This window comes from Balaenoptera borealis (genome assembly GCF_965194805.1).
Source record: "Balaenoptera borealis genome assembly, chromosome: 7".
Taxonomy (NCBI): domain Eukaryota; kingdom Metazoa; phylum Chordata; class Mammalia; order Artiodactyla; family Balaenopteridae; genus Balaenoptera; species Balaenoptera borealis.
This window is the reverse complement of record NC_138864.1, coordinates 129,782,234-129,795,405: the sequence shown is the minus strand read 5'-3', so window position 1 is coordinate 129,795,405 and position 13,172 is coordinate 129,782,234. Positions and strand designations below refer to the sequence as shown.

The following is a 13,172-nucleotide window of genomic DNA, read 5'->3' as shown; positions in this document are numbered from 1 at the left end:
TTTCAGCATGACAGTCACACGGATTATTCGCAAATGAGCACTTCGTGGCATTTTGGCTTAGGCATTTTTATTCTGTGTTAAGATAGATGCTTCTCAATATTTAAAAATGCATGAAAACCTAGAACTCATTATTTTCTCTGTCCAGGGTTTAAATGAGGAGAAAGCACTTCATCATTCCTCTAATAAGCTGAGACAGGATAAGGTACAAGAAGCTCTTCGTGCAGACTTTTGCCAGGGATTTGGGCAGTGTTTTCTGATCCCCTCCGCTCTCGGTTGATCAAGTATTTCAGTTGGAAATGTAAGCTTTCTACACAGATGATCTTTCAAGGTGCAACCAATTTGCAATGAATTATTTTATGAATCATGTTTCTATGTATGTGCCATCAAAAATCTAGCTGTCATAGACAGAGAAATGCTGTGAACTTATCATCTTTAGAGGCTTAGTACTAATTACTTCCTGACGGAAGCCAGAGGGAGTAAGTCACACTCCTCTTGGACAGAAGTGCCCAGAAGCGCCCAGCCCCAAGCCCTGGCACACACCTGTGCCCTTAGCATCACCACATCAGTGCGGTTACTGCTTCTGCATTGTTAGTGGTGGAAACCAGCTCCCGCTTTTATCAGCCACAGCAGGGCTGGTTCATCACAGACAACATTGTAGGTCCCAATTTATTCTATGCTTTGGAGGAGGTTTAAACCGAAATTCATCATTTGGAAATACCATGAATTAACTGATTTATTTGGAATCCTTGTTTGACGCATTTTTAATGTGCAAGAAACTGTGCTAGGTGCTGGGATTTTACAATCCTGCCCTCTAGGATTTTACAATCTCACTGAATGAGGGAGACACAAAGATACATTTAAAAACAGAGCAGGTGCTGTAATGGAGGGAAGGCTGAACTTGAACCAGGTGGGCACGTGGGGTCAAGGGCTTCCCAGGGGCTGGGCGTTGGAAGAACAACCAGAAGTCAGCAGTTGAAGATGTTCAGATGAACTCAAAGTGAAGAACGTCAAGAGATCACCCCAGTCTACCCTGACAGCAGGAATAAGCCAAGTGAGCTACTAAACCATAGCCTTCAAACAAAAACCCGGAAAGCTAGGATACAAAGAAACCTGAATGAACTAAACTCAGGAAGTGATGAGCTCATTCTAGGGGAGAAGAGACCACAGCTGCTTGCCCATGGGCAGGAACCACAGTGGGGAGAGGAAGAAGGCAGCCTAGGTTTTAAGGACGGTTGGCAGTGGAGACTGATGTGAGGGTCGAGTCTGGAGGCAGCCTCCACAGAGCCCTGAGTGCTGGAGGGCGGGAGAAGGGGACAAGGACCGAGAGATGACCTTCCAAGGAACTCCAGGCCGTTCTGAGCACACCTCAGCCCTCCGAAGGCTTGGGATGAGGCTGCATGGTGGAGAAGGATCTGTGAATAGCGTGCAGAAAGCCAGGAAAAGAAGTCTTCAGCAACTCACAGCGGTACTGGGCTGTGACTCAGAGAGAGCTCCCCTGGTTCAGAAAACCGGCGGCTGTCTGCAAAGCATGAAGCGATCCTCAGAGTTGCCCTGGGGCTTGGATCGGAGCCCTGCCGAAGAAAAGGCCCCAGTCCTGCCCTCAACATTACTGTAGTCAGTAGTGACCGAATCCGACTGCCTCTGCAACAGAATCCACACCAACTTCACTGACAGACTTCATGGACTCAGCTGCCGCATCAGCAGACTGAGAAAAGAAGGGACACTCTGCTTTAGGGTTAAATATCATTTACTTCATTCTCCATTACTCTTTTAAACAAAATTTCCAGCGTACGATAAAAAATTGGGAGACGCATGAAGGAACAAGAAAATGTCCCTCTTGGTCAAGAGAGTAAAGAGTCAATAGGAGAAGATCCAGGTATGACTCATTCATTGGGATTATTGGGAAAGGATATCTTAATAATTAAGATAAATATGTTAAAGGATTGAGTGGGAAAGGTGAAAAAGCATAAACGAACAAGTGGAAAATTGTAGCAGAGAGATGGACACGGTAAAAAAGAACCAAATGGAAATGCTAGAAATTAATAAGATCAGAAGTAAAGAATTCATTTGAGGAGCTTAATGATAGACTAGACACAGTAGAGGGAAGAATCAGTGAATTTCAAGTCAGCTCAATAGAAATGATCAACAGTGAAACAAAAAGAACATATTGTAGGGCTTCCCTGGTGGTGCAGTGGTTAAGAATCCGCCTGCCAATGCAGGGGACACGGGTTCGAGCCCAGGTCTGGGAAGATCCCACATGCTGCGGAGCAACGAAGCTCGTGTGCCACAACAACTGAGCCTGTGCTCTAGAGCCCGTGAGCCACAACTACCGAGCCTGTGCACCACAACTACTGAAACCTGCGTACCTAGAGCCCGTGCTCCGCAACAAGAGAAGCCACCGCAATGAGAAGCCTGTGCACCGCAACGAAGAGTAGCCCCCGCTCGCCGCAGCTAGAGAAAGCCCGCATGCAGCAATGGAGACCCAACGCAGTCAAAATAAATAAAATAAATTTATTTTAAAAAAGAACATATTGTAAAAAAGAGTGCAAAATGGAACAAAACATCCAAGATACATGGTGCAATTTCAAATAACTCTAAAACAAGTATAATTGGAATCCTAGAAGGGAAAGAGAAAGAGAATTAGGCAGAAGAAATATTTAAAGAAATAATGGCTGGGGTTTTTCCAAAATTGACAAAACTTATCAAAACATAGATCCAAGAAGCTTAGTGAACCTCAAGCAAGATAAATACAAATCTAGGCATATCATAATCAAATTGGGGGAAAACCAAAGATAAAGAGGAAATCTTAAAGGTATCCTCAGGGGAAAAAAGACACCTTACATCCATGGGAATGATTATAAGAATGAAGTCTTCCTTCTCATTAGGAGACCATAAAACAGTGGAAGGACATCTTTCAAGTACTGAAAAGGAAAAAAAGACCAAACAAGTCCTGTCAATTTAGACTTCTATATTGTTCAAAACTGTAGGTGAAACAGGAAGAATCTGTGTCTGGAAGACTCATACTCCAGAAATGCTAAAAGAAGTTCTTTACCTTAAAGAAAAATGATATCATATAGAAGCCAATATCTACAAAGGCGATGAAAAGAACCAGAAATGGTAAATTTGCAAGTAAATATAAAAGATACACACACATAACATATATAAATTTTTGGATAAAAGCTATTGGATATTTAAAGCAAAATAATAAAAATGTATTGTCGGGTTTTTAGCTTACGTGGAAGAAAAATACATGACAACAGGACCACAAAGAGTAGGTAGGAATACTGTAATTACACTGTTGTAACTTTTTGTTGATTTGTGAAGTTCTGTGATATTATCTGAAGGTAGACTGTGATAAATTAGACACATTATAACTTTTACAGCAACCATTTTTAAAAATAGGCAAAAATAGGTATAACTGAAGGTCAATTCAGAGATAAAATGGAATGCTAAAAATGCTTCATTTATCCGTAGGAAGGAAAGAAAGGAGGAAGAGAGGAAGAAAGATCAGATGGGTTGAATATAAAGCAAATATCAAGAAAGTAGAATTAAATCCATCCATATCAATAATTATATTAAATACAAATGGATTAAGCCCTTCAAATAAAAAGCAGAGATGTTCAATCTGAATAAAAATAAAAAACAAGCTTCAACTATATTCTACTAAAGCCAAAGCACGTGAAATAGAAAGACATGTATAGGTTGAAAGCAAAAGTATGGAAAATATACAGAGTGGAATCTCTAAATATACGAAAACTGGTGTGACTATTTTGATATTAATCAAAGTACACTTCAAGACAAATAATATTATTAGATATAGAGACGTTTTATAATGAGTAAATGGTCAATTCATTAAGATGACATAGAAATCTTTTTATGAACCTAATGTCAGAGCCTCAAATACATAAAGCAAAAATATGAAACTATTAAAGAGAAATGTACAAGTCCACAATCATTTTTAGAGATTTCAACTTTCCTCTCTCAGTAACTGATTATACAAACAGATTAAATATCAGTAAGGATATAGAAGATTTGAACAACACCATCAACCAACTTAACCTAATTGATATTTATAGAATGATACACATAAAAACTGCTGAATACACATTATTTTCAAGTACACGTAGAGTATTTCCCAAGATGGATCATATGCTGAGCCATAAAGTAAGTCTCAACAAATGTCAAAGGATCAAAATCATACAGAGAAAGATATTAAAAGAAGAGAAAACTACAGATGATTATCTCAGAAATACAGAAACAAAATTTCTAGACAAATTAAATCCAGCAATATAAAAAAATAATAATACATCATGATCAAGGGAGATTTATTCCCGAAATGCACGGTTGGTACATCTGAAAAGTAATCAGTACAACTTACCATATTAACAAGGAAGAGAAAAGCTATATGATAGTCTCAAAAGAGAAAGCACTTGACAAAAGCCAACATCCTGATAGAGACTTAACAGCTAACACCATACTGAATGAGGAAGGACTGAATGCTTTCTACTTCAGGTCTGGAATTCCACAAGGATGTCTGCTTTTACCTCTTCTGTGCAACATTGCCCTGGAGGGCCTAGCTCGTGCAATAAAGCAAGAAAAAGGAATAAAAGGCATCCAGATTACGTGACCATCTTTGTAGAAAATTTGGTGGAATCTACAAAAAAGCTACTAAGACGAATAAGTGAGTGTGGAAATGCTGTGGAATGCAGAGTAAATATACAAAAATCAATTGTATTTCTATATACCATCAACAATTAGGTATTGGAATTATAAAAATATCATTTGTAATAGCATCAAATATTATGAAACAACTAGACATAATCTAACAAAAATATGTGTAACGCTTTAAACGTTGAAAATTTTAAAACAGTGAGGAGAGTAATTAAAGAAGACCTACATTTGTGGAGACACACACCATGATCATGTGTGGGAAGACTCAGCAGTGCTAAGGTGGCAGTTTCCCCCAAACTCTTCTATAGACGTGACACCTCTGTTTACAGAGGGAAACCGAGGCTGAAAAAGACAGAGTGAAATGTTCACTTTCAGATGCTTAATTGGTGGTAGAGCTGAAATCAGGGCCCTGGAATTCTTGTTCAACTTTTTCATGTTTGTTTTTTAAGCCAAAAAGAAGGTCCCCAAGTTGCCTTCTTGGAACCCAGTTGAGCACAGTTCTGTATTCTCCGTCAGCCAGCCTGCAGAAAATGGGCCTGCTTCTCTGTGGCACTGCCTGAAGCCAGGCCTGGGGCCAGATCCAGCTCTGCTCCCACTCACCAGAGAGCCTGTCTCCTTATCCACAAAATGGGGAGTCTGCAGGCACCAAAATGTCATGTCTGTTGAGAGGGTCAAAAAGAAGTAAAAACACATAAAGCCAAAGAACGGCCTGGCACTGGCGGTCAGAACACACCACCCACGTTGTGGTCTTTACCTGAGGCCCTCCAGGTGGACGTTGCAGGCCGCTGACCTGTAACCCCACGCCTCGTGCTCACCCAGGGTGGACAGAAGAGTGGCCTGGAACTCCGCTTCAGTCCATTCCCTTTGCTCTCTGCCTGCGGGCGTGAGGGTGTGGGGTGCAGCTGCTGCAAAGCACAAAATGCAAAGCGGGAGGAGCGCACGGTGAAGCAGAGGAGATGCAGCAAGAAGGCAGTGCCGAGGGGAGCCGAGGACCAACATGTGCTTCCTGTCATCGGCCGTCTCTGTGCCCTAGTTCCAAGCTACATAATGGGGCGTCATTTGCAGGTATCCGTAACTTAATTAACATCCACGCTTCGTACTGCTGTCAACTTCCTGCAAAATTCACTGATCCTGTGGTTTAGAACTTAACGCCTCTTCAACCTCAGATTTTGTGGACTCTAGAAACTGGGGACTGACTTTTCTAACTGATAGCTCTGTATCTGAGCAGCAGGTAGCGTAGCTGTCGTGGTCAAAGGAAGACCAGCGTGAGGCTCCTCTGAATGCAGAGATGTTTGTGTCTCGGGGACAGTGCTGTCAGTAAGAACGACACCCCCAATCTGCTGCCCCTGAACGTGGGCGGGTAGCTTAGAGCCTGAACGGACTGAGCACTGACCACCTTCCCACTGTGTGGGGAGAGGGAGACACAGGACGGTGTGCCAGAATTACCCTCTACGGCCCGAGCCCGAAACGGCAGAGCAGGCTAACCCCAGCTCTCCGTTAATGAGCCGGAGGTGAGGGTTGCCGAGACCCACCCCAGCTCCCCAATCTTGCCGCCTGCAACGGCATCATGGGGCCGTCTCATTAGGAAGCCTGTGGACAGCCCCACCGCTGTGTGCTTTGTCACGCCGGCAGCAAGTGTGTCGTGATCAATGTGCTTGTCACTGCTGCCTTCGGGCTGTGAGACAGACCGGAGGAAATGTTTGTTATGTGGTCAAATGATGGCTCAATTTGGGTTTCCTAATTTGTTCTGGGTCCTTGGCACAAGAGAATATTTGATGAGCACGAGTGACCAGTGTATAGACAAAAGTCTCATCCACTCAGTGTTTGCTGGCAAGTGGGACTCTGAGGGCCTGCAGTCTGAACTCATAATTGTGCAGTCTGGGACTGGGCAGGTGTACTTCCATGAGAGGAAGGGGCCCTGCCTTCCGGCTCTAGTACCCAGGCCCTGGCACAGCTGGGAGCAAGGGGAGCCACGCAGGCAGGGGATGTGGTGCAGGTGTGGCTCCAGGAAGCTGCCCTGATTTCCCCAGCTGATTGTGATCACTTCCAAACTCCGCATCACCAAACCTCTTTGATGTACTTTCCGTTATAGCTACTAATGTCTATGACTTAACTCCCATTTCAGTCTGCAGGCTGTTTGAAGACAGGCCCATGTTTGAGGCATTCTTCCCCCGTAGGATGGAGAGTGTGGTCCAGAGCTCAGCACACAGCAGCAGTAGTGGTTGTGATGCTTGATGGCAATGGCACTGATGCTGACTACCATTTATCCCGTGCCCTCCGCTGAGCCGCGTGCTGAACTAGGCACCTGTACGCTCCCTGATACAACTGCTTCAGGAAAAAAAAGGACCCCCCCCCCCCCCCGCTGCCGCCTCAGTTTTGCAGGAGCAAAAGTGGAGCTCAAAGAGGTTAGGAAGTTATGAAGGTTACGCAGAGCTGTGCTGACGGGACTGGGCCAGTCTCCCAACCGAGCCTTCTGTCCGCTTGGTTTACTCAGCAGACCCTTGTGGGATGTGCAGGGAGCGGATCTGCGCCGTCTCTTGTGGAGCACGATGGGCTAAGGAATATCGTCTCAGGGTTCATTCCAGGAAGGTCGGCAGCAGTTCTCAGCTGCTTCACACGCACGACGCAGACCACACCAGCGACACCCAAACTAGATTTGTATGACACACAGTATGAAGGGTTAACCTGCCAGGAGTGGCTGTACCACGTGCGGGAAATTGGCCAGTTCTCATGCTTTTCAAAGGTTGCTAGTCTCCAGAGTTGGGCAACTGCAGTCGTAACAATTATTCAGCATTAGGAAATCTGACATCATAGGTTTGTTGAACTGAGGTTTAAAACATCTTCAGAATAAGGGTTTGAAGATGAGTTGCAGAATTTTAGACTCGGGCAAGTGGAGCAGAGCCCACTTGGATGGCTCTCTCAGGGCTGGTGCTCAGGTCCCCGCCGCTCTAAGGGAGATGCAGGTGTGAGACGGTCAAGTGAGTGACAGCCACTAGCTGTTCGCAGGCTAGCGGTAAGCCACTAGTAAGGAGGAGCTACTAGCGCTTCTGTGCCAGGTGCTACGACCATCATCCCCATTTCACAGGTGACTTAGAGGTTAAATAACTCGCCAAGGCAAAGGTCGCTAAGCAGTAGAGGTGAGATCCAAGCCCGGGCGGCCTTGCCCGGAGTCCGGCTCCCTCCACACGCTCACTCCGTCCCGATAGGAAGCCTCAAAGAAGAAGCGACCGAGAGGATACCCTCCTCGCTGCTCCCCCCGACCCCAGGCTCTGGGTGACCTGGGCACCCTCACCAGGGGCCGCGGTAAGCTCTCCCACTCTCAGAGGACCTGGGGTCACCTGTGAAAACTGAAGTTTTTTGGTTTTTTTTTTTATTATTACTTTTACAGTCTGCCTACTGAAATATTCTTTTTCCCTCTTCACCTTAATTTGGTTCAGAGCATAAAAGACCCCACACAGATTGTTTACCCTGGTGCACTGCACGGATCACACTCGGCGCTGATTGTCTGCGCTGCGTGCAGCCTGCTGTGTCCGCCACCCGAGCTCTCCACTCGACTATAATGAAAGGCCCTTTGAGTAGAAGGTGCGTTCGCAGCAAAGAGGGTCGGTGCTCGTGGCACCGTAATGAGGCTCTCGGAGGCCGTCCCAGCCCCCAGCGCTGGGGCCCGACCAGGTGTTCAGAGACAGCCTTTCTCCACAGAAGTTCAGGCTGAACTTAAGATTGACATTTACACCCAATTTGTGCAAAACTGCTGGAGGGGCTATTTGTTGTGGAGGCATCCTCTCTCTCTTTCTCTCTCTCTCTGTCTCTTATGAATCTTACTTTTTCTCTTCTAAAGGAAAAGCAGTTGATTTCAGCCAGCACTTGAACAAAATTACACAATTTGGATGACAACTAAAATCACATCATTTAGAAATAAAAACAATCTTAGAGATAATGGCCAATCTCCTTTGACAGAAGAAAACCGAGTGTCAAGAGGTCAGGTGACTTGCCCAAGCTCATATGTGAGAAAGGAAAGTAGCACGCCTGTCAACCCCAGTTTCCTGCTTCAGGCTTGCTACATGAAAATCTATCCTGCAAGGCTGAACCCAGATATTTTTAAAAGTAGACAGATTTGGGAGTCTGAACCACTGTCTTAAATTCAGTGATGGCTGCACATCTTAACTAGATCCCCAAGTATGTACCCACTGACTAAACACTGATTTGTGCCCCAAGGGAGGTGCATGTAGAAAATATGAACGGGCAAGATTTTAAAAGTTTATGATCCCTGCACCCAGAGAAAAACCATGAAATCAGCCCTGAGTAATCTCTAAGTGGGAAATTACTGTTTGTCCATGAAATTCTGATGGTGCCATCGTCAGAGGTAGAACACTGAGATTTCTAACGTTTTTACAGCTGTTCCAGACGTGAGGAAACTGGGCCTTGTTTTGTCTAGTGGGCAAAACAAAGTGTGATGAGATGACGTCCGGGGAACGTTTACTAAATGAGTGAGGAGGGAAAGTGGACGGAGGCTGAGGGAAAGGCCATGGATTCGACATCATCTGTAAAACAAGAGGCCCTGGCAGCTCCACCGGCCAGAATATCGCGGTTAAAAGGATTGGATGGATGTAAAAGGGATTTAAGTGATCAGTAAAGACAGGAGCTGGAGTGAAATAAAAACCATCAGACAGAGGAGAGGGTCAGTCGCGGGGGAAGCTGCTCTGTGGAGTTACAGTACGCACCAGTGCAGGCACAGGGGTCGGGTAGACATTCCCCACAGAAGGCATGAGCACGTGAGGAGGGGCTCCGCATCCCTCGCCAGCAGACCCACGGGAGCGCCCTCACCACTGCATGCCTACGTCAGAGGAAGACAGCTATAACGTAAAATAAAAAATAGTAAGTGGAGAAATGGAGCCCTCACACGCTGCTGGCGCAGTGACGGTGGTGCTGCCACGCGGGAACACGTTTTGGCGGCTCCTGGACAGTTCATGCAGAGCTGACCACTGCCCAGCACCCCACTCCCAGCCAGGCACGTGCCCGGGAGACGCGAAAACATAGGTCCACACAGAGACTTGTACAGGAAGGTTCACAGCAGCGTTATTCACAATGGCCCCAAAATGGAAACAACCCAGATGTTCACCAGCTGAGGAACGAAGAAACCAAAATGTGCTCTGTCCTTAATCAGAATAATTTTCAGTCATCAAAAGGAATTTGGCACCAACACGCTACAACACGGATGCACCTTGGAATAATCATGCTCATCGAAAGAAGCCAGACACAAAGGCCCCATTGTGATTCTGTTTACATGAAGTGTCCAAATTAGGCGAATTCATGGAGAAGGGAGGTAGATGAGCAGTTGCCTGGGGCGGGGGGAGGAGGAATGGGAACGGGGTGATAAAGTGTTCTGTATCAGGCGATGTTTGCACCGCTCTGTGGATCTACTGAAAACACTGAATGGGGGGAATCTCATGGCGTGTGAACTGTATTTCAATAAAGCTGTTATGAAAACAACTATGGGAGGAATGTGCACGCGGCACCCGGCCCATCGGTGAGTTAATCCGTGGCGCCTGTTTGGGGGTGCGCGTTCCGGGTGCCTGGTGCTGCTTTAGCGCCTGGAGGTCCAGACCCGGTGCCACTTCAGGGCCTGCCCGTCGGTGGGCGCTCACCTGCTGTTTGTCCCCCGGCCCCTGCAGGGTGAGGACCCCCCGGCCGACAGCGCGCTGACCTTCGTGGCCCGGACGTCCGCCCTGACCTACGCCCCCGCGTCCCGGGCCGACTTCCCCGGGGACCGCCCGCTGCGCACGCTCCGCCGGCTCCAGCCCGACGAGCTCAGCCCCAAGGTGGCCGGCGGTGCGGACAGGCAGAGTCTGGTCGCCGCACTGGGTGCCTTCGCGGCCCGGAAGCCCCCCGCGCCCCCCAGGGACGGCGACCCCGCACCCCGCAACCTCGTGCGCGCGCCCTGGCGAGAGCCCAGGGTCCTTTCGGCACCGGCGGCCCCCCAGAAATGGCCCTCGCCTCCGGACCCCAGGGACGCCCTGGGCACGGACGACGGTAAGTACCCTTCGCGTGCTTCTTGTCGGCTTGTTTCTGCCTCTCGGGCAGCTGCCCAGGCCGGGCCTCCGAGGGTCTCTCCACGCGCACCAGGCTCCCCCGTAGAGGAGAGGGGCCGAGGCGTGGGAGGGGCCGTCCGTGCTGGCCCTGCTCCTGGGTCGCGGGGACTCGGACGGCCGATGACCGCGGCGGAGGGGCCTTCGGATCTCCTGGGGGAGGCGGCTTCCGCGTTTAGTTCTCGCTGCCCCGACAGTCTCGCTCTTTCATGACTTCATTGATGGAGATGATGAGGGAACACGACTCACAGGCCAAAGCTGGCCCCGCCCAGCGTTTGGCAGATTGAGTATAAACGACTTACAAGTCCACTGCCCTTTCCTTTTGTCTCCGCCTCCCCACTCCTGTGGTCGGACTCACGCCCAGCTCCTTGGTTCATGGGTGTTTGCTGGTCCCCATGAGACCGGCCGGAAATGAACGCCGCCCCCAGTGCCGTGGGTGTACTTGGGCCCTTGAAGTGACCGGCCCTCGAGGCCGCAGCTTCGGCCCTTGATGTGAGTCACCCCTGCTGTGGTCGCCCCACGGGAGGAGGGCTGTTGGCCGGTCCTAGCCTCTGTAAGATGCCCAAGGGCCTCATCTGTTTTCTAACAGCCTTTCCCTAAGACCATAAAATATAAAGTGCAATTTCGATAAAATATGACTTCTCCTTTGAAGATATACAAATAATAACATCAAGCAGGTAACAGATTAAAAAAATACTGAGTATCCGTTCCCATTAGCGCTCCCTGTCTGTAAGTGGAGGCTTGATCGGGGCTGCTCTGGTGGGGCTCTTCGGGGAACAGCCTCTGAAGATGCTCTCTCCGCTCTCCAGTGACCCTTACTAACGGCATCATTTGGTTGGCGTTTTCTCCTGTGCTACGTTGCAGTGTTGGTTATCTTTTTATATATATTGTCTTCCCATCTGCGCTGTATGCTCTAAAGAGTCATGTAAAATGTTAGTCTTCAGAGCAAACAGAGACTTGTAGGATGAACGCCCACACATGCATTGCTGGGCTCCTCTCGCTACTTCTCTCGCTACTTCTGTGACCCCCTCCTCCCCTACGCTGACAGATTCAATCTGACGCTGTCAGATTTCACCTGGCACACTTCAGTATTCCACTGCCAGAGATACGACTCTTGAATAAACCTAACCAGACAGCTTTATCACATGTTAAACTTCATACTAATGTCTTCATATCACCAAATATCTAATCTGTGTTTAAATTTCTCACTTGTAAATTTTCTTTACAGTCAGTTCTTTGAAGGCAGGATCCAAAGACGGTCCACTGAATTGGTGGACGTACCTGTTAAGCCCCTTTTAAACTACAAAAGCTTTCTCCTCCCTCTTTTATTCCCTTGCATCATTTTAAAAAAAAATATTGTTTCAGGTGTACAACATTTTAGTTTGACATCTGTATACACTACAGAGTAATCACCATCAAAGGTCTAATTACCATCCATCTCCATACAGCTGACCTCTTCACCCATTTTGCCCCCATCAACCCCGTCCTCTCTGGTAATCACTAATCTGTTCCCTGTATCTATGAGGTTTTGCTTTATCTTGTTTCTTTATTTTAGATTCCACGTATGAGTGGAATCATACGGCATTTGTCTTTCTCTGTCCAACTTATGTCACTAGCTTAATACCCTCTAGGTCCATCCACGTTGTAGCAAATGTCAGAATTTCATTCTTTTTCATAACTGAGTAATATTCCATTGTATATATGTATGTACTGCACCTTTTGTTTTGTTTTTTTTTAATTTTTTTTTTTGATGTGGACCTTTTTTTTTTTTTTTTTTAAGTCTTTACTGAATTTGCTACAGTATTGCTTCTGTTTTATGTTTCGGTTCTTTGGCCCTGAGGCATGTGGGATCTTAGTTCCCCTACCAGGGATCGAACCTGCACCCCCTGCATTGGAAGGTGAAGTCTTAACCACTGGACCACTAGGGAAGTCCCACCACATCTTCTTTATCCATTCATCTGTTGATGGATACTTAGGATGCTTCCATATCTTGTATTGCAATGAACATGGGGGTGCATATATCTTTTTGAATTAGTGTTTTTGTTTTCTTTGGATAAGTACCCAAGAGTGGAATTGCTGGATCATATGGTAGTTCTGTTTTTAATTTCTTGAGGAATCTCCATACTCTTTTCCAAAGTGGCTGCACCAATTTACATTCCCACCAATAGTGCACAAGGGTTCCCTTTTCTCCACATTCTGTCCAACATTTGTTATTTCTTGTGTTTTCAATAATAGCTATTCTAGTAGGTGATAGCAATGAGGAGACATCTCATTGTGGTTTTGCTTTGCATTTCTCTGATGATGAGTGATGTTGAGCATCTTCTCATGTGCCTGTTGGTCATCTGCATGTCTTCCTTGAAAATGTTTATTCAGATCCTCAGCCCATTTTTTAATCAAGTTTTTGGCTTTTTGTCG

General features: G+C 46.7%; 1 protein-coding gene across 2 annotated transcripts in view; it reads left to right on the top strand.

The window, feature by feature from the left end:
• PTPRN2 (protein tyrosine phosphatase receptor type N2) overlaps positions 1-13,172 on the top strand; it is a 708,877-nt gene that overhangs the window by 249,892 nt on the left and 445,813 nt on the right. For both annotated transcript variants that reach the window (XM_082398840.1, XM_082398839.1), the window contains exon 6: positions 10,344-10,701. In XM_082398840.1, coding sequence (XP_082254966.1) covers positions 10,344-10,701 — 358 coding nt within the window. The remainder of the gene's footprint in view (positions 1-10,343; positions 10,702-13,172) is intronic.